Here is a 20,006-nt window from a genome sequence, read left to right as displayed (position 1 = left end):
ATCCCCAAAGGCAGAGCGCTATATCCCTTTTCCTACTACTAATTTCCCAAATGATATACATGGACTTCTAAGGGGTGTGACGTCAGGAAGTGCTGATATCATCGACAGTACTGATAATGTCTTGTGCTCACTTAACTCCTGTATGCTTTTGATAATTGCAGTTATTTCACAGCTTAAGCAAAAGCTTGAAAGCCTTCAGAACTCCAATCTCCCCGAGAGCTTTAGAGTTCCCTATGATCCTGGACTAAAAGCCGGTACCCTGGTGGTAGGTATCAGTGGGATTTCTCTGGATGTTCCTTATGTCCTGCAAATGTCTAGCATACTTTATAGAGCCAGGACCTTCACAATGGATCTTCAGTAGACACAGAATCAAGAGCATCCCCAGATGGGCTTCGGTCAAGTCACCCTCTCATCACTAGCACCAGACATCCCAACACCCAAAATGACACACCAATGGAAGGGTAATTGCCTCCCATTGTGTTTTAAATCGATTTATCGATGTATTCTTTATACAAAGAGTTGTCCATAGGTGAAGTTCCCTGAGTTTTCACAGATAAATGCTTCTATGCAGCCACCAGCAAAAATCAAAACACTGAACATTCTTCTAAAAATATAACAGAAGTTCTTTATGTCAATATCAGCTGTCCATATTGTAGGTGCATCTGTGACTCATCTCTGACCCCTTCTGTTGATTTAAATGTCTATGTGCATATACCATATAGTGTAAGAGACCACTTTGCATGCATGTTAGAATTGTACAGAGGTATACTTACACTAATACACCTCTTCTGCATGTATTATAAATGTATATATTATTTTTGTTCTAAACAAAAAAATGTATGTATACTAGATTAAACCATTTTAAATGTTTGCCCACATATTATTATGCTGGATATGAGTACTTCTGATCTTTAACATGTTATCCTGCAAGCTGGTGGCAATATATTCTTTCAAAATTTACTTAGCTAAAATATTTTACTATGCATTTATTTTTTAGCAATATTTTCACTAGACAGAGAATCCTAGCTTACTGTTTTTCTCTTGTAGTACCATTTCTTCTGCCTTGCCTATGTCCTGATAACACTCTGGCTTTGTCTTTGATGTTCTATCTATAATACGTCATTTTCCCCCTATATCTTTTCCGACCTCTTCCCTCCCTGTTTTTCAGTGGTTTGATTACAGTGTGTGTTGGCACGGTTTCTTGTATAAGGTGCCAGGTCTTTGGGCTTGTGGGTATCTTCTATCATATTTGGAAATTGTTTGACTGTTATTATTTTTTGTTGTTCTCGTCTGGCCTTTCTTTCTGAGACAGCTACTATACTCTAGATTGCTGGACCCTAAGCTCAGCATGGATGCCTTTTTTCCATGCTTTAAGCAAGAAACAGCCCCGAACAGTACGCTGAGCCTTCTCTCCATCTCTACGCTATATTTGTGATTCATAGTGCACTCACTTTTGTCTAAAACCCATGAAAGTCATATTCTTATGACTGCTTTCACAGTGCTCTGCTTAGATGTGAGGGGCTGGGGCTGGAAGCCCTGTGATCAGGTGCCAGATTTTCCACTTATTTCTGTTAAATTTCCCTGAGTTAGATTTGGCCTACATTGGGTTCTGTAGTAATAATATTTCAGACACTGTGGAAGCACTGGACCTCATTTTTCAAATTAAATCTGAGGAAGGGAATGCATAAACAGATGGTAGAAAGTGCTCTGAACGATGCACTTCTAGCGGACATACCGAGGCCCATGGAGTAGGGTGATTAAAATGGTACCTGCTGTACCCCACAGGCCTTCACAGAAACTTAGAGTTAAACTTAGAGTCTGAGAGCCATTGTTTCCAGGGTTATGGATTTTTCTCACCCATTTCCAGTTTGGGTGAGAATGCCTTCTATACTTTTATCCAAACATTGAAAATCATTTTCCAGCCAGTTCACGGCCCCTGTGTTTAGCAATGCTCTATGAGAGAATCTGTATCTCCTCCATGTGTGTTCATTGTATGTGATGGTGTGACCACGGCCTTACAGATCGAGAAATGCAAAGTGATGGCCTCCAAGAAGAAGCCCCTGTGGCTTGAGTTTAAGTGTGCTGATCCCACAGTCCTATCCAACGAAACCATTGGAATCATCTTTAAACATGGTGATGATCTGCGCCAAGACATGTTGATCTTGCAGGTAGGTTAATGCGAAGGGAGTGGGCTTATGCAATTATCTGATGAGAGAGTGCTGTGCTGGTCTCAAACATGCCTGCCTTCTGTGGGTTTTGTTTTGTTTCGTTTTCCATATGATAAACAGCAATCAAAAGGTACCTAATAGATAAGTTTTACTAGCGCCTTAGTTCTCTCTGTCCTTTCAAAGATGTGTATTCAACATTCCCTAGTAGCCATATACACTTGACTCTCCTACCCTCTTTTTAAGCACTCCATTCTATGCATGGAAGCATAGACTATGGGATTATTTGCCTACAGTACCCAGTTTTCTTTCCTGTTCACAGACATATCAACACACCAGTAGGCATACTGCCTAAATACATATCCTTTAGTATTCATACTCAAACTCATGTAATGATCTGATGCAAAAAAGACCAGAAGGCAGGTGATTATGCAGGTGAACGGTGAGAAAAAGGTGAACAGCAAGGTACCAACACTGTCTGTGTCAGGTTTTTTGACATTTCTGTGCAGACAGCATCACGAGTCTATAAGTCTTTTCTATCCAGATTTTAGTGCCTCATCAAAGAAGGAGGTGAGGGTGACTAAAACCTAACACAGTTTATTTAGATGACAAAGTGTACTAAGTTAAGGGCAGCCTATTTAAAAACACAATGTTTTCCATTCATCTTAAGATTCTGTTTTGACTTATTTCTAACATAGTACTCAGGTTCCCTTCCAGGATGGATTGGTTGCCTTAATATTGTTGTTTTCCTTTTTGTCCAAGAAATATTTTTTAAAAGAATGAAAGAAATCCCTTAATATTTTTAAAGATCAATTTAGTTTTAAATAAATCTGCAGAATCCCTTGGATTGTTCAAAGATGAGCATTTCAAAGCCACACAACAGCGCTCTGCTGGTCCTTTAATCCCGAGAGACAGTCTGCGCTTAGACTTCATTTTATTATTGGAGCCCACTATGCACTGAAACTCTCCAAGACTTTGTTCCTGTACCACTGAATGGAAATAGCAGTTATATACCCGATACAAGGTTACTACAAGAATCACACATAAAAGAGCAACCAGTTAATGTTTGGGGTTAGTCAATCAACCATTATTGATTTCATTGCCTTGGTTGTAGCATAGATCATGTGATATCACACTATTAAACATGTATAAGGACATTACAGTTATTGTGTGAAAAAATACATAACAAAGTGGAATGTTTTGATAAGATAGATACTGAAACCTGGCAAAAAGCCTCCCACAAGTAAAGATTCTTCATACTTTTCTTCAACATATACCCCAGGGGCTGAAATTAACAGATTTGCAGTGACAGGAAATTTCTGAGTATCAGTCTGAAGAGTGAAAATTATTGCTTATGTGTTTTGCATCTACTCATATATTGTATGCAACCAGATAAGATTACTAGCTTTTTAAGAGAGAAGGAAAATGCATTGGCCAACATCTATGTGTAATAGTAGTGCCTGTGCCTTGGTTCCTAGATTCTACGCATCATGGAGTCCATTTGGGAGACTGAATCTCTGGACCTGTGCCTTCTGCCTTACGGTTGCATCTCAACTGGTGACAAAATAGGTTTGTAGTTACATCAGGAGATGAGCGGCACAGCACTCTGCTGGCTTTAAAAGGACATCACTCCCTCAGGGAAAGAAAGCAGTCCTTAACGGGAAAATTATAGTCATAGGCAAGAGGAGGAAATGTTCCCAGGCTGGAAAGAGACTCTCGGTTCAATAAGAACATGATGACGATGCAGGGATGCCTGTCTCGGGCCTGGGCCCTTACACGGGAACAGCCTTCCCAAGAACTTGCTCCCTCCCCTGCTCTTCTCGGCCTCTAAAGCGCAACTCATCTCTTTGCACATTCAGCGTTTCTCTCACAAATAACATTTAAAATTAAACAGAAGGAACTGTCAGTTCTTTTTAAATTCCAGGATTCACATTACTGAAGCTATTACACACTCCACTCAGGTACTTTTATAGACATTTAACAGTTTAGTCTTAATCACACTTATTTTTATTCAAGGTTCTGATATGAGAAATGTACAAAACATTTGGCCTTGTTACCTATAAAGGAAAAGTCAGTTCCAATCTCCGAGCAAGGAAGGCTAAGGTTGGCACATAGATGGCTTTATTTGTCACTTCCCCAAAGCAGCCCTTTGCTCTCCTTAGTCAGGAATATTGAGAAAGTATTCTTTACGATTTCTGGAGCCTTGCTGTTATTATCTTCCCTAAAAGCAAGCAAGCAAACAACAAGAAAATAGCTCAGAACTGGAAAACAGATCTTTGGCCTAATAAAAAAATCTTCCATTCTCTGCTCCACCAAGACTTATAGCAGCATCGGCCTCTCCTGAATTCTGTCTCTTCATGTAGGAATGATCGAGATTGTAAAGGATGCCACAACGATCGCTCAAATTCAGCAAAGCACAGTGGGTAACACGGGGGCATTCAAAGATGAAGTCCTGAATCACTGGCTCAAGGAAAAATGTCCTATTGAAGAAAAGGTGAGTTCTTGCTCTCCCCTCCTCAGCCCAGGCTCACTTCTCCATACAGCTTGTCTTCTGTTGGACAGTAGTGGTTCCTGGTCTAACAGGCTCTTTTAATGGATGTCTCTGTTCCCCAACATACTGGTTGAGTGTTTTACTCCTGAGGCTGTCGGGGTTTGTGAGGGGTTTTCCCCTGATGACACAGCTTATCTGTGAGACAGAGCACCTACTTCTAGACCCAGAAAACATTTGCTTCAGTTTTGAATACCAGTCAAGCTTTGCATAGAATTTGGTTCTGTGAAATAATCTGTTAGCACTTTTTATGGATACTTTTGTTGTTTAACCCACAGATTTAGCTACCATATATACATTCTTTCATACCAAACCAAAAAACTTACAATTTCTACTGTGGCTCTAAATGGTAAGTTATGAATGTTGAAAATGTCTATCTTGCTGAAGAACATATGCTGGATCCTTCACAAACTGTTTGGCTGGGCCATCTGGGTGCTGTTTAAAGTTCTACTGCCCGAGAATAGCACTTCACACTTGCATGGCCAGCAGCCTTTGGTGGAGGAAATATAATTAGTAGCCTTTATTAATCTGTTATACATGAAAGCTTGTGAAACCATCCATACACTTAAATGGTTATAAGCAAAGCATAATTGCAGAAATTGCTACGAGTTCTGTACAGTTGCGGGCAAGTGGTTAAAAGGAAGGATGGGAAATTTTGATAAATTTCTGTGGCCCTTTCCTTCTTGGGTCTTCCTCATGTTGTACTATTTGGATGACTCTTCACTGAAAATACAAGCCAACAGTTAAAAATACAAGTGACAGTTGGCACTTCCTTGATACGAGGGACGTACTAATGAGGCTGGACTCAAATTTCTTGCTTGCTGTCTGAAGTGGTTCTGAGAACACTGTTCTTCTGGGAGGCATTGCCATTGACTTGGGCTGCTCTCTGTCACTGGAAAGCAACCAACATTCAGATCCATTCTCCTCAGTTTCAGGCCGCAGTGGAAAGGTTTGTTTACTCCTGTGCAGGCTACTGTGTGGCCACATTTGTTCTTGGGATCGGTGACAGGCACAACGACAACATTATGATCTCAGAGACAGGTGAGTTTGCCCACTGTAAAGTAACATTTTTATTGTAGTAAGATACATTTAACATAAGAGGTTCTGTTTTAATCATTCCTACGTGTTCAGACAAGGGACACTAAACACAATCACATTATTTTGCACCCATCACCACTGTCCATCTGAAGCACTTCTTCTCTTTAAACGTTGCCTCCCCACTACCCCATCCTCCTGGCACAGAGTGAGAGTCTAAGCTGGAGCCCAGATTTACAAGTCATTGTGTATAGGGACACTGGTTACTGTAGACAGACCACCCATCTTGAGGGTTAATGGGTAAGGGAAGAAAAAGGAGGAAATAAAGGAAATAAAGACTAAAATAAAGGAAAAAATTACAGGGAGAAGTAAAAAGAGAGAGTGGGGACCATAGCTCAGAAGGAGGCATCAGCAATGTCAAATGTTGCAAGATCCAACTAGACCAAATAATAAAAGCACATGAGCTGTCCCTCTTCTAAAACACCTGAGTCCCTAACTCTCGCAGCCATACTGGTTCACACTACCCTGGCAGTGGCCTGTAATGGCCACCATACCATGAAATGGTCATATATGAAATCTGAATCCAGTTTTATAGTCTTCTAGGCGTGGTAGGCAATGTCTATAAGTCCAACACTCAGGAGGCCTAAGGAAAAGGAACACAAGTTCAAAGCTAGCCTGGGCTACATAGAAAGACTTTAACACAAAAATTATTTTTAAAGAGTAGAGTTTAGGAACAAGCAAAGGAGCTTGGTGTGAAATACCTATTCCTTGCAAGAACAGGGTCAACACAAAAGAACAGTCCATTTGCGGATTATAGAAATGCTAAAAGACCAAATAAACAAAAACTAATATGGTCGTGCTGCTGGCAATAGTGTTAGAAGCTGACCCCAAAAAGATTCAAAATGGTATTTCTATAGCACTACTTAAAAGTAAAACATTAATAACATCACTCTTGGCAGACAAAATACAGCACCAGTTTGTTGGTTACATGAAGGACATAAGTCTCTTTAGCATGATGGTCACACCTTAGCGAGAGTTTTGATTTGCCTGTCTAAGAGTACTTTGGAGACAAGTTTGCTTGTTAGATTGCTTGCTTGCTTGCTTGTTTTTAATGACATCTTGGTATCATCTAAAGAACAAACCTATCAAAAAACACACTTGGTTTTGTCTGAAAGCTTTGTGGCTACTGCTTTCAAGCACCTGTTAAGGCTGAAAATATCAAACGCTAATAATAAAAGAGGATAAAGTGCTCTCACTCAAAATAGTTCATTTTCAGGCAACTGAATTTTTTTTCAAAAAAAAAAAAGACCAAAATGTTAATAAACACTTACACCAGGTAATGACACCAGGCATTTTCTTCTCTTAAGGAAACCTATTTCATATAGACTTCGGACACATTCTTGGGAATTACAAGAGTTTCCTGGGCATCAATAAAGAGAGAGTGCCCTTCGTCCTAACCCCAGACTTCTTGTTTGTGATGGGATCTTCTGGAAAAAAGACAAGTCCACACTTCCAGAAATTCCAGGTATGTCACCGCAGTCCTTCCAGAAATTCCAGGTATGTCACCGCAGTCCTTCCAGAAATTCCAGGTATGTCACCGCAGTCCTTCCAGAAATTCCAGGTATGTCACCGCAGTCCTTCCAGAAATTCCAGGTATGTCACCGCAGTCCTCCTCACCTCCTGCCAGTACAAACCGATCACACTGTAGAAATCGCCTCTCCCTACCCTTATGATATGGCCGCCCTCCTTCCTCCTCCTCACCTCTGTTCATTCCACAAGGACATACAAAGTGAGGCTTTCAGGGATTTGCTCACTAAAACCAAACAGCAAGTAAAAATGCTCCATAAGGGGTGGCCCCGGGGACCACAGACCTCTGAGGGCAGGCTAGGTGCTCAGGACAGCTTCAAAGAAGGACAGTTATGGAGACTGATCTACTCAAGGCTTTGAGTAGAAGATTCAAACTTCAACTATGTTTCGGGGCTTGCAAACAATCGTGAGCTTCACTTGATTTTTGGTACTGTGTGTGTACTTATCATAATACCAACAGGGGAATCTTGTTGCACATACTGATTTTGCTGGTATTAAGAGTAGTCCTTTTCTTGTTGGCAGTCTCATCAGCTTGGCCACAGGCTCTGCTGTGAGCTCTGGTTCCACTAGCCTGCAAACAAGCCCCCACAGGAGTATTTGGATATAAACACACAATGAGAGCATCTTATAATAGCTGTGAATGAATACAATTCAGAAAATTTGTAAGCATACTGAATATATAACAACAGAGTCACAAAACAGAAACCAAGAGTGACCTTTGCCTTGCCTTGTCTGAACACAGCCACCTTCCTTAGTGTGCCTTCACTGTGGTTTGATTTGCACTCCACATCTGAGGGAGAAGGCTTTTCCTTCAAATCCAGCATGAGCTTGGGAAAGGACATGCGCCTTGAACTATAGGGGAAGAGCTACTTCCTCGTGTTGTTTTGTAACTTGTGCTTTGATCTACTGGCTGGCTGTCTTGTTGGTAATGGCATGACTCACACTCTCGGCTCAGTTTTAGGAGTTTGGGTATGTGCTCTTTTGCACACACTCAGTTGGGTTTCAGACAGTTTCCAAAAACTGGACACATTTCATGGGGGGAGCAGAAGGACTTTACTACTTAAAGAAGAGAAAGCGCTCAGTTTTACTCTCTTGAAAGTGAGGTTGATATGACTAGCTTCAGACAGGGCATGACAACAGCTCAGAATGTGTTAGATAAATGCATGGAATTCTACCTTAGACGTGAGTCTCTTCTTTCCTATAGATACATGGTCTCTTCCTTCTTCTAATGAGTGAAATTTCCTAGAAGTCCATCCCTTTGTCCTTACAGACTCACACAGAGTTCATGTCACACCACCAAATCCCAGCAGTTTTCCCCTTTAGCTTTCTTTGTTGCTTCTGCGATGGTTTTCAGTTTTAAAACGTTTGTGATGAAAAGATCTTCATAATGAGGAAGCCAGGAGAGGATCCTTGCCCCACCCAGCAACATCAACTCAGAGCAACACGTGTGGGGGTTTTCTCACAGTCTGTAACATCTCTCTATCCTTTCCGATCAAGCTTGCTTCTTAAACAATTAAACCTCCTCCAGTCACATGATGTCCATACAGCATGCACCGCCCAGAGCACATTCCTGTGAATTGTGTTGTGCTTTACACACCTGTGTTCTGAGTATTACCTACATACTAACCAGTAGCACAGGGATCAAAGGTGTGGCCTTTGTAGCCGACAGATCTAAGTATGCTAACAGCTGTGTCCACAATGGCAGTCACTTAGCCTTTTAGAACCTTACTTTCTTCATCTGTAAAGAAGGAACATGGCCTACTTATGGTTTTTCCAGATACTATTGATCTAGTTAGCACTATAAAGAGAAAGCTTTTATTTAGCTCACAGCTCTGAAGGTTCCAAACCACGACCATTAGCCCCATGACTCTAAACCAGTGGCTCTCAACCTGTGGGTTGTGACCCCCTTTCACATATCAAGGGTCACATATCAGATATCCTGCATATCAGATATTTACATTATAATTCATAACAGTAGAAAAATTACAGTTATGACGTAGCCATGAAAAGACTTTTATTGCTGGGGGTCACCAGGAAGGTTGAGAACCACTGCTCTAGACCTAGAGAAAGCATTGTGGCTATAGCAGTGGTAAGAGCCGGCTGCTCAGCATCATTGCAATGAAGAATACAGAATGAGTAGCTCATCTCAGACCACAGCAGAGACTCTGTTATCGTTGCGTTAGACATCAGGCAAGTCTCCCAACTTGAAATGGAAATGTTCTTACAATTTCCAAATTGAAAATTTTAAGAATCCATTTTTTGAAATGAGATCTTGGGCAATATAGAAAACATGGCCAAGTAGCCTATTATAGTTAAAGAGAGAACTGAATCCCGCCTCTACCTGTTCTCACACTATCCCATCCCCCACCCCAAGCCCATTCATCCTCCGCACACAAGAGAAAGCTAACCACTGAAGCAGGAAATTATCCACAGGAAGAATTCCCAAGGTTTGACAAAAATGGGCAGCTGAGCTCCATCATTTAACTCCAGACTTGGACAAATTATCATCTGCCTTTTCTTTCATTTCTTTTCTCTTTCTTTTCTTCTCTCTCTCTCTCTTTCTCCTGCTGCACACACAAACACACACACACACATACACACACAATCTGTGATACTTCAAGTAGCTGTGTTCTAAGGTTGCTAAATGATCTGAGATCACAGGGTGGTTCCTGGTTGTGTGTGGCAATAAAGTTAAAGTCTAGATCATGGGATGCAGGAAGGTAGGACATCTTCACTGGAAACATGGTTTAACGGTGTTGTTTAAGATTCCCAGAAGATGTTGAGACAGCAATGAAGCTAGCTCCGACATGGTACACTGGGTCTCCAGGCTAGCTCTGACATGGTACACTGGGTCTCCAGGCTAGCTCTGACATGGTACACTGGGTCTCCAGGCTAGCTCCGACATGGTACACTGGGTCTCCAACCCAGCTCTTTGCTTTCCTATAAAAATTCTACATATGAAAGCAAGCCAGCAACCTTTGCAGCAGATGTCAATCATGCTGCATTTCTTGCTTGTCATCTATGTAGAGGCTTCAATCAGATGCTCGGATGAGAAGTCCCTCTTTGTTCCTATGTCCTGTAATTTACTTTCTTTCTATCCTGTCTCAATAGCACTATATTTCAAATTTCAGTGACTTGCTGTAAACATATGTAACATGCAAATTTATTTAATTCAAGTCCAAATGAAATTTGGATTTCTATCTCTTTAATAAGAATTGTATTTTTTTTCCTAAGCAGCAATTTTTTTATTAAAACCACAACAGCAGAAGAAAAAAAAAACCCTTTTGATTTATTTGTTTTGCTTTTTGAAACAAAGTCTCCCTATATGGAGCAGACTGTCCTCATATTGCAGAAGCAAGCCAGCCTCTGCCTCCCAAGTACTGGACTAAAGTCATTTACCACTGTGCCCACCCAAAAGCAACTTTCTTTTAAGTGTCAGATCCGTAAGCCTTGTTATCTCTCCTTCCAGAGACAACTCTGCCAGCTGTCAAGGCTTCTTCCTGATTCACATTTATGTTTCCAAAAGTCGAAGTCAGTCAGAATTCGCTTTAGAACTTAAAATAAGAATAGACGTGAATGGTTGGGGCCAAAGAATGGCTTTAAGGTCAGCCTGGACTATCCGGATTAAATACTAAGACCCTAAGATCCTGTGCATATGTGTGCATTTGTGGGACAGGGTGGAGGTGGGGTCCTTCCTTACTGTAAACTGCAAACGGTGAACTGAGGGTGGCTTCCTGCCTTCTATGTGCTGCACATTCATCCCTTTGATGGGCGTCCAAGTGGTCTGCAAGGCCCATGCTGTGCACCTCAGCTCCTGCAGCTTCACCCATAGCAGTCCCATGCTCCACTGTTTTGTAGTTGCCTTCCATGTTTTCTACCACCCCATGCTGTCCCATTGCCTGGCCTACCACTAAGAAGACCTGCCCTGCCCTCTAGGTCTCAATGTAAACGTCATAGCACAGAGCGACTTCTGGCACAGGTCCTCCTGCCTACCTGGTCTCCTGCGTTGCATCTATCATGTTTATAGCTATTTGTCCTGCATGCCTCTCCCTTTACAAATGTCAACAGGGCTGCATGTGATACAGCAAACACTTGGAAGATGTTTGCTTAGTGAAAGGGCAGGGGGTGAAAGGGCAAATCCTTCAAAAGGAGGAGTTGATCAGACTGAATTGCCGCCCCTCCCCCCAGGAGCCTGATTCCCTGCCATGCATTGTACTCTGTGGGTGTATGAGCTATTGACTCAGGCACACATTGATAACCATCACCACACCAAACCACCTAGAAAGCTTTACCACACAAATAGCTTACCCGTGCAAGGAATGACAACCAAATCTTATGAGGAAATCTAGTGTTTTATTAGTAATATAAATAGGGGATATCATGTGTTACCTACCATGTTCTGTGGAGAATTTTTTTCCATTTTTTATTAGGTATTTAGCTCATTTACATTTCCAATGCTATACCAAAAGTCCCCCATACCCACCCACCCCTGTGGAGAATTTTTTACTGAAATGAATAGTGCCTGCGTGAATGTGTGTGTGTGTGTGTGTGTGTGTGTGTGTGTGTGTGTGTGTGTGTGTGTGTGTGAAGCAAAGCAACTATCTATGCCCAGAGAACAGAATGTGGGATGCATTCCTATAGGACATGTTCAATCCAAGTTTATTTCATGGATCGTGAGCAATTTGATCTCCCAAGGCCAGATCTTTGTAAAGGAGGACGGTCTTGGCACACTTCGGGTGCTGAGCAAATGTGTCAGCTAATGCTGATCATTTAGAGCACCAAATGGCATTCATTTGTAAAGAGGAGACAATTTGAGGAGTGTCCCTAGAGCCACTTGCCCCTAGATGTCACTGTTAGGGAGCATTTCCTAGGAAGTCCAGGACCGGCTACTTTGATCTACACCGGTTGAAGCTACCTTGCCAGTCTTACCAGTCTGCTCTGTTTCCTACAGCTGTTATCTTGTCCTCATATCAAGGTACAGCACGCCTTCAGCCTACAGGTCCAAGTGCATGTCCAAGGACAGAGGCCTGACTCAGAAGATGGCCAGGAACCTGGAGGTTCTTGACTGAAGTCCATGTCTGCTAGTGTCAGGCCGAATCCCTGGCTCCTGGGTTGTTTTAACTGCTTCTGCCCCATCCTCCCCACCAGAAGCGCCTGCCTCAACCTCCATCTAGGAGTGGAATGCTGACTTCCTCTTTCTTTGCTTCACTGAGACACAGCTATCCTCTCTAAGCCCAGCCACAGCATAAAGGAGACCTTACCATCTGACAATCTTCTGTGTGGATACCTTACTGTTCTTCCCACTTGAGCTTCCTTTCCTGTCTATGGGGGATGGTCATGCCTGTGTATGTCTGTTACCTGCTGACTGTACTTCCCAGCCTCCGGCTCCATCCTGTAGTTATCATCAAACAGTGTTCAGCACATGTGAGACAGGACACCGCCACTGGGATAGGACAAAGACTCCAGCGTTGTTCTTGAAGAGGCTAACAGGTCTTCCCAGTTTAATCCCCTTCAAATGTCACTGTTCTCCAATTCCTTGTCATTTTAAAGCAGTGAGTCTTGCCCAAGATCTAACTTGTGTTCTGTACAGAAAACTTTCAGCCATCTCACATGGGCAGGTTATTGGCAGTGTGTTGAACATCATGCTGGGCACAGGTGACCCAAAGCAGAGGCACAGCAGCCTCGTAAGTCAGACTGGCACCACGCCATGCCAAGGAATACTTTGTGTGACGAGTGAATGGAAAGTGGTTTGCAGAGAGAATAATTAATCCTGCCTGGAAGATAAGAAAGGGCTGTTCCTAGAAGGGAGCCTTTGGGGATGAATTCAATTTCATCTTGCTGATAGATGCAGGGAGAGGAAGGAGCATCTAAGCAGGGGGGGGGGGGGAAAGCCATGAGCAAGTACATCAGTTGGCAAAGTGCACACAATAAGTGTTTAGGAACACAAAGTACAACTGCTCTGTCTAGGAGTAAGCCAGGTCTCTGTGGATTTTTCTCTTAGAATCGGAGTTGGGAAGGGAAGTGTCCCTCAATCGAAACAGAGCCCAGGCTAGGGAGGGAGGGAGCAGAGCAAAGAGAACTCATTTGGAACACAACTGGTTAAGCCAAATTACCCTAATTAATGACTAATTAGGTCAAGTAGGAGATGACAAGTGTACCTGTCTTGGGATTTTTCACTCTGGCCAATTAACAAGGCCAGGCTCAGCCTCCTCCATTGCAGCATGAAGATTGAGTAGTCTCCATCTCTCCATGTTACCTATAAGAAGACACATAGGAAAGAGTAAGAGTTTGAATATGTTAAGGTATTTCCCTCAGATGAAGACTCTCATGGGGTTTTCAGATTCTCGGGACTTGGTTTATCTGTTAAATTTAATCTGGAACTCATACAAATCTAGGCCTGGTGACATGGCATTGGGACACCAATCAAGTCATTTATGGGTTAGTCTACCAGCATGAAATGTTATTCAACACCCAAGATAGTAGAGCCCCAGTCATTTTAAGCACTACTCAGAATGTCAACAAAGGCATCCTTCTAATGTTTGGTTTCCTTTAAAGGATTGCTGTGTCTACTTTACAGTACTATGGGGTAAGTGTTCCATTATCTTCCAAGTGTGCTCTCCATAACAGTCTTCTTGGGAAATTTCCACTGGTCTCAGTTTCTATAAAAGCACTGCTTCTCATAAATGAGGTTTGGTTTTGTTTTTAACTTCTCAAAGTTGAATGAAAATATGGATTAGACCGTTCCTTTGGCTAGGAATGTAGTTGAAGATCGTGCTTTGTAAATATGAAAAACCTGTAGTTTTTTTTTTTTTAATCTCTGGCCTATTGTGAATATTTTCCTTCCTTTTATCAGCTACCTTTAAGTTACATTATTTTTACTTTTATATATCCAAATACATCACTTCAAATTTTTTTGGTACAAAGCTGAAAGATACACACACACATACACACATGAGGGGGAGGGAGAGAGAGAAACAGAGAGAGACACACACACAGAGAAACCATTCTTTTTTTTTTTTTTTCACTACTGTTGTGACTTCTTTTTTTTTTTTTTTTTTTTTTTAGGTATTTATTTCAGTTACATTTCCAATGCTATCCCAAAAGTCCCCCACACGCTCCCCGACCCAACCCTCCACCCTTCCACTCCGACTTCTTGGCCCTGGCGTTCCCCTGTACTGAGGCATATAAAGTTTGCACGACCAATGGGCCTCTCTTTCCACTGATGGCCAACTAGGCCATCTTCTGATATATATGCAGCTAGAGACACGAGCTCCAGAGGGTACTGGTTAGTTCATATTGTTGTTCTACCTATAGGGTTGCTGATCCCTTTAGCTCCTAGATTACTGTCTCTAGCTCCTCCATTGGGGGCCCTGTGATCCATCCAATAGCTGACTGTGAGCATCCACTTCTGTGTTTGCCAGGCCCCAGCATAATCTCACAAGAGACAGCTATATCTGGGTCCTTTCAGCAAAATCTTGCTAGTGTATGCAATGGTGTCAGTGTTTGGAAGCTGATTATGGGATGGATCCCCAGATATGGCAGTCCCTAGATGGTCCATCCTTTCTTCTCAGCTCCAAATTTTGTCTCTGTAACTCCTTCCATGGGTGTTTTGTTCCCAATTCTAAGAAGGGGCAAAGTGTTCACACTTTGGTCTTCATTCTTCTTGAGTTTCATGTGTTTTGCAAATTGTATCTTATATCTTGGGTATTCTAAGTTTCTGTGCTAATATCCACTTATCAGTGAGTACACATTCTTAATACAAACTTTGAAAAAAATTAATTATAGCCTTTGTATTCCTAATGAATTTTTATCTAAATATTTGAGAGACAATGGTATATCCCATTCCCTGGCAAACAGCTAGTTTGTGACTCATGTTCAAGTCCATAAATATGGAACTACTAATTTAAACTCAATAAATAAGTAGCGAAGGGTCAGACACTCTGTGTTTAGACATACCACAGAGTGTTTCTTCCTGCATTAAGTCTATGAATCAACCTTTTCTGGTTTGTTAAGATAAATACTAAGAATGTAGGCTGGGGCAATACATTGACTTTTATTTTAAAATATATTTAATGCATGCCTTGGACTAGACTATTATTTTCTCAACTGTGTCTCTTAGACAGACAGGCTATTTTTTTTTCAGTGATGAATATTTGACAGTTTTCTCCTACCCCTCAGCCTCAGAACCTCTCCCTGGAGTTTCTGTTTCATTGTCCCAGTGTCATTTCTCTACTTAACTGAATATGCACAGTTCATCTCTAGGGAGACTGGAGGGTTTCAGTTGTTAGAAAAAGTATCCATGTGACCTTGAACCTTGAACACTCTAGAACTGCTCTTCAGTGGTTAAGAATTAGTTGGTGGCACAGATGAAATGAGTTGGTTCCGTGACTAGAATGTAAATCAAGGCAAGGTTTGAGCCCTGAAATGGTAATGAATTCCTTTGTTTCCAAGATGTGCGGAGGTGGTAGCCTATAAAAACATTTCTTTCTTTCAGGGCGTAGATGCTACAATTAAGGCATTTAGACAGCAATGGAATTAGGAGCAGATGTACCACACAGGCTCAACCTATTTATTAGCTACTAATGGAGAGTATGCCAGCTAATGCCACCATTGGTAGTGGAATGTTCTCGACAGTAAGTAGTACATGAAACCAAGTCCCCCAGTCAGACTTTCTTCACTCAATAACACACAGCCTCTCACAGGCAGTTAAGAAGAGCAATGTTTGGACCCTGGAAGAAAAAAAAGAAGTCACTTTCAACAGGCAGTAAGTTCTGTGTTCTGGGTTTTTCCCTGAGCTCCCCAGCCACATCCTTTTAGCCATTCCAAACCACGGACCTCTGGGCTGAAGCAGTGCGACCAGGGCACACTCGCAAGCCTTGTCACTGAGTATAAAGGACAGAAATGAAACTTCTGGGGCTTGTGTTGGTGGAGCAGTACCCAACCGTGATCCCCAAAAGATAAGAAGTACCTGTAGATGCCCAGTGTGCAGCATGCTGTGTGTCCGTCGTCGTGAGCCAGTGTGAAGACAGCCCTTTCCATACATGTCGCAAAAACAGGTAGCCGCCCACTCTCACTCCCTTCACCTGCTAAATGAACTGTCTGTGGAATCATTTGGTGGACAGTCTGCATACGAAACTGATGCATTTCGCATTGGGAAATGTGCTCAATAATGCAATTCTTTGAAGTATTTAGTAATGAAAGGGAACTAGTTACACAGCACTTAAATCTCACCACAGCCACAGGAAATGGACGATACTATTGTACTCACCCTACAGATGAAAACACTGAGGTCCAAAAGGCCTCTCTGATTGTTAATAAGAAAGGCAAAATCTGAGTTCATTCAACTAGGTGTGAGGCCGGCTGTTAGCTGCCGTTCCACTCTGTCTTCAACAGAGGATGGTAATGTCTGCCCTCAAGTTTTAAGTTTCTAGAGTCAGTTGGAATCTAGACATTCTGTCTGCCAAGTACGAAACATGCAGTTAAATTCAGGGAAGACACTCCTTTCTCACAGAAGAGCCTGCATGTGAAAGTCACCACTCATCAAACAAGCTAAAACCAACAAAAACCCAGTCTTGCAGCCGGGAATGCAGCTCACTCATACAATGCTCACCGGCTATGCACGAGGTTCTGAGTTCCCTCCTCAACAACCTCCAGAAGATGATAGCTCATATGGGTGGGATGGCCTCCAAGAGACACAGGACCCTGTCCTTTTCCCACTGTGGATCTCTTTGGGCACAGGGATTGTTGGATTTACTTACCATCAACTGAAAGTATTTCATGAACACCTATGGATTAGGGTAACAGTGACTTTGTCTGGACTTAATTTACCTCCTTGAAGTTTTTCTATTAAAAAGAGATTGACCCCCACAGTGGGCTCACACATCAGGAGATTTGCCTGGAGCCTCTAGTGTATAGAAGAATAGGAAATAATTAAAAATCAAAATGTACTTCTGGTTCCAAATCAAAAGACGTCCCCCTAAGTCTGTGTGAAAAGCACAAGAGTTGGCAAATTAATGAGTCTGTGGCCTGAGGTGAAGTCTGCACTCAGCTTCTGTAATTACCAAGAAACTCGAGATGCCTTGGTGGCGTTGGATAAGCAAAGAAAATGATTTCTGGGCATCAGAGGCGTCACTTGGAATGCAAGAGCACTAATGTACTGGGGCTGCCACCAGGTAACAGTTAAAATCTGGGCTGCTGCTGAAACATCCCTGAGATGCTTTGGGGACTGTGTTAGCCCTTCTGCTACAGTGAGCAAAAAGGAGATTCTGAGTTCAGGAAGGAAAGATAGGGACTAACATGTCTGGCATACTCAGGCTGTGCAGCCTGCTGTGCCTGTATTTTATATAAATTGCCTTAGTTGGATCAGAATGATCTGGGTCATTTGATTAAGCTAGGGTAAATATGTCCACCCTCCACTGTCCAGTGTGATGCAGGCCTGACCTCTATTGTCATTGTGGTCACTGTGCCACATGTAAATGTTACAGTGTTATGGTTTGAGACCACACCTACATGCATCTTGATACTCAGTCCTGGGCTGACAGCACTGTGTGGGTAAAGTTGCAGAACCTTAGGACACACAGTACAGCTGGAGGACACATATCTTGGAAGGTTATGTCTGTTTTTGGTTCCAAGCTGAGTTCTCAGATTCCTGTCTGCCGCAGTGTGACCAGGCAGTCACCTCAAGCTCCTGCTGTGCTCTCTTACTTACAGTGATAGACTATCACTCTGAAGCCATTAGCTGAAACAAATCCTTTCTCCTTTAGGATGTGGGCATCTTGTCATAGTAATAAGGAAAGAATGACTAGTAGATACAAAGTCATCTTGTGTTAACTGACAAAGATGTGAGGATAGCCATATGTCCTCTCAGTCCTGCTTCATATCACACTTTCACTTGTTTATTCTCCACTAGCTCAGAGACTCAGGAAGTATGGTTGAGGTAGTGTGCTTCAGCCTCCCTATCCATCTTTTATAACAGGACATTGAAGTTGCCTTCTTCTTCTTCTTCTTCTTCTTCTTCTTCTCCTTCTTCTTCTTCTTCTTCTTCTTCTTCTTCTTCTTCTTCTTCTTCTTCTTCTTCTTCTGGCAGCACTAAGTGGACTTTTATTGGATATTTTCTTTATTTACATTTCAAATGTTATCCCCTTTCCTCTTTCCCCCTCCAAAAAACACCCTCCCCTCATCCCCTCCCTGCTCCCCCTGCACACCAGCCCATCCACTCGCTCTTCCTGGCCTTGGCATTCCCCTATACTGGGGCATAGAACCTTCACAGGAGCAAGGGTCTATCCTTCCATTGATGACCGACAAGGCCATCCTCTGCTACATATGCAACTAGAGCCATGAGTTCCACCATGTGTGCTCTTTGGTTGGTGGTTTAGTCCCTGGGAGCTCTGAGGGTACTGGTTGGTTCATATTGTTGTTCTTCCTATGGGGCCACAAACCCCTTCAGCTCCTTGGGTCCTTTCTCTAGCTCCTTCATTGGGGACCCTATGCTCAGTCCAATGGATGGCTGTGAGCACCCATTTCTGTATTTGTCAGGCACTAGGTTGCCACTTTCTTGCATGATGTTCTTGAGAACTTTCTTTTATACGTAAATTCATGGAAAAGGTGTCCAAATTGCTAACAGTTCAGTTCCTAGCATAGAAGTATCTGGGGGAAAGCATAGAGAATTTTTTTTCAAGACAAGGTTTCTCTGTGTAGCCCTGGCTGTCATGGAACTCACTCTGTAGACCAGGCTGGCCTCGAACTCAGAAATCTGCCTGCCTCTGCCTCCCAAGTGCTGGGATTAAAGGCGTGCGCCACCACTGCCCAGTCATATAAATTCTTTTAAACGTCAAACTTTGAAGCATATTTCAGCCAGAACTTTTCACCTAATTTAGGTGTACAGTTCTGAGGTTTGACCAATGTGGCGTTTGACCTCCACAGCTAAGTCCCTATCACAACAGCAACTATATTATCGTGTCCGTAAAGTCATGCTGTGCCCTCCTATCACTTCTTATAGGTGAACAGGTTCTATCTGTAAGAAACTGAGAGAGTAAAACCTTTCCATTGCCTGTGGAATGTTTCTGCCTTACTTCATGTTTGTTGGTTGGCTTGCTAATTCACATTCTTCAAGGTTTTTCATCTGCTCTCCTGTCTTTCAGTGTGAGTTTTTGCATATCCTTGCCTGTACTTTAGGATAGGACTGTCATGTGTCACATTGCATAAATGCTTTCTTTGTGAGTCCCTGTTAACAATTGATTGTATGTGTTTACATCTCTATAATTTCTCCATGTTTTTCCACCTTGGTAAAGCACCTTCCTCATCCTGATTAGTTCAATATTTGGACTCTTTCTGTACAAACCTTTGTTTCATATGGAATTTCTTTTGTCTTGTCTCAGGGAGTGAAATTTTAATTTTATTTACCCTGAACAATGAATTGGTTATCCAGACCCCATTTACCAAAGAATAGACCTTTTCCCCACTAATCTTCAAGCTTGTCTTAGTTACATCCCATAATTGCTAGGCACTCAGTTGTGTCTTCACACTTTTTACTCTGTTCCACAAAATCTCTTGCCTTTGTTTTAAATAATAAGTACTATTTCACCTTTTTTTTTAATAGCTTCAAAAATGATTTTGGGTTTTTTTGTTTGTTTTGTTTTGTTGTTGGGTTTCTACTCCCTTAGAATTAGAAA

At 42.2% G+C, this 20,006-nt stretch overlaps 1 protein-coding gene across 6 annotated transcripts in view; it reads left to right on the top strand.

Annotated features, from left to right (window-relative positions):
* Pik3cg (phosphatidylinositol-4,5-bisphosphate 3-kinase catalytic subunit gamma) overlaps positions 1-20,006 on the top strand; it is a 35,281-nt gene that overhangs the window by 9,325 nt on the left and 5,950 nt on the right. For 5 of the 6 annotated variants that reach the window (NR_157094.1, NM_001146200.2, NM_020272.2 and 2 more), the window contains exons 5-10: positions 162-265; positions 2,022-2,168; positions 3,644-3,734; positions 4,529-4,659; positions 5,643-5,754; positions 7,116-7,273. Coding sequence is in view for 5 of the 6 variants with exons in the window: in NM_001146200.2 (NP_001139672.1) it covers positions 162-265; positions 2,022-2,168; positions 3,644-3,734; positions 4,529-4,659; positions 5,643-5,754; positions 7,116-7,273 (743 nt within the window). In the remaining variant the exon portion in view is untranslated. Of the gene's footprint in view, positions 1-161; positions 266-2,021; positions 2,169-3,643; positions 3,735-4,528; positions 4,660-5,642; positions 5,755-7,115; positions 7,274-12,286; positions 13,144-20,006 lie in introns of those variants that run through there. The other variant, XM_030246758.1, reaches the window with a different exon arrangement.

Source organism: Mus musculus, chromosome 12, assembly GCF_000001635.26.
Source record: "Mus musculus strain C57BL/6J chromosome 12, GRCm38.p6 C57BL/6J".
NCBI lineage: Eukaryota > Metazoa > Chordata > Mammalia > Rodentia > Muridae > Mus > Mus musculus.
The sequence above is the reverse complement of the archived record's forward strand: the minus strand, read 5'-3'. Positions and strand labels throughout refer to the sequence as shown.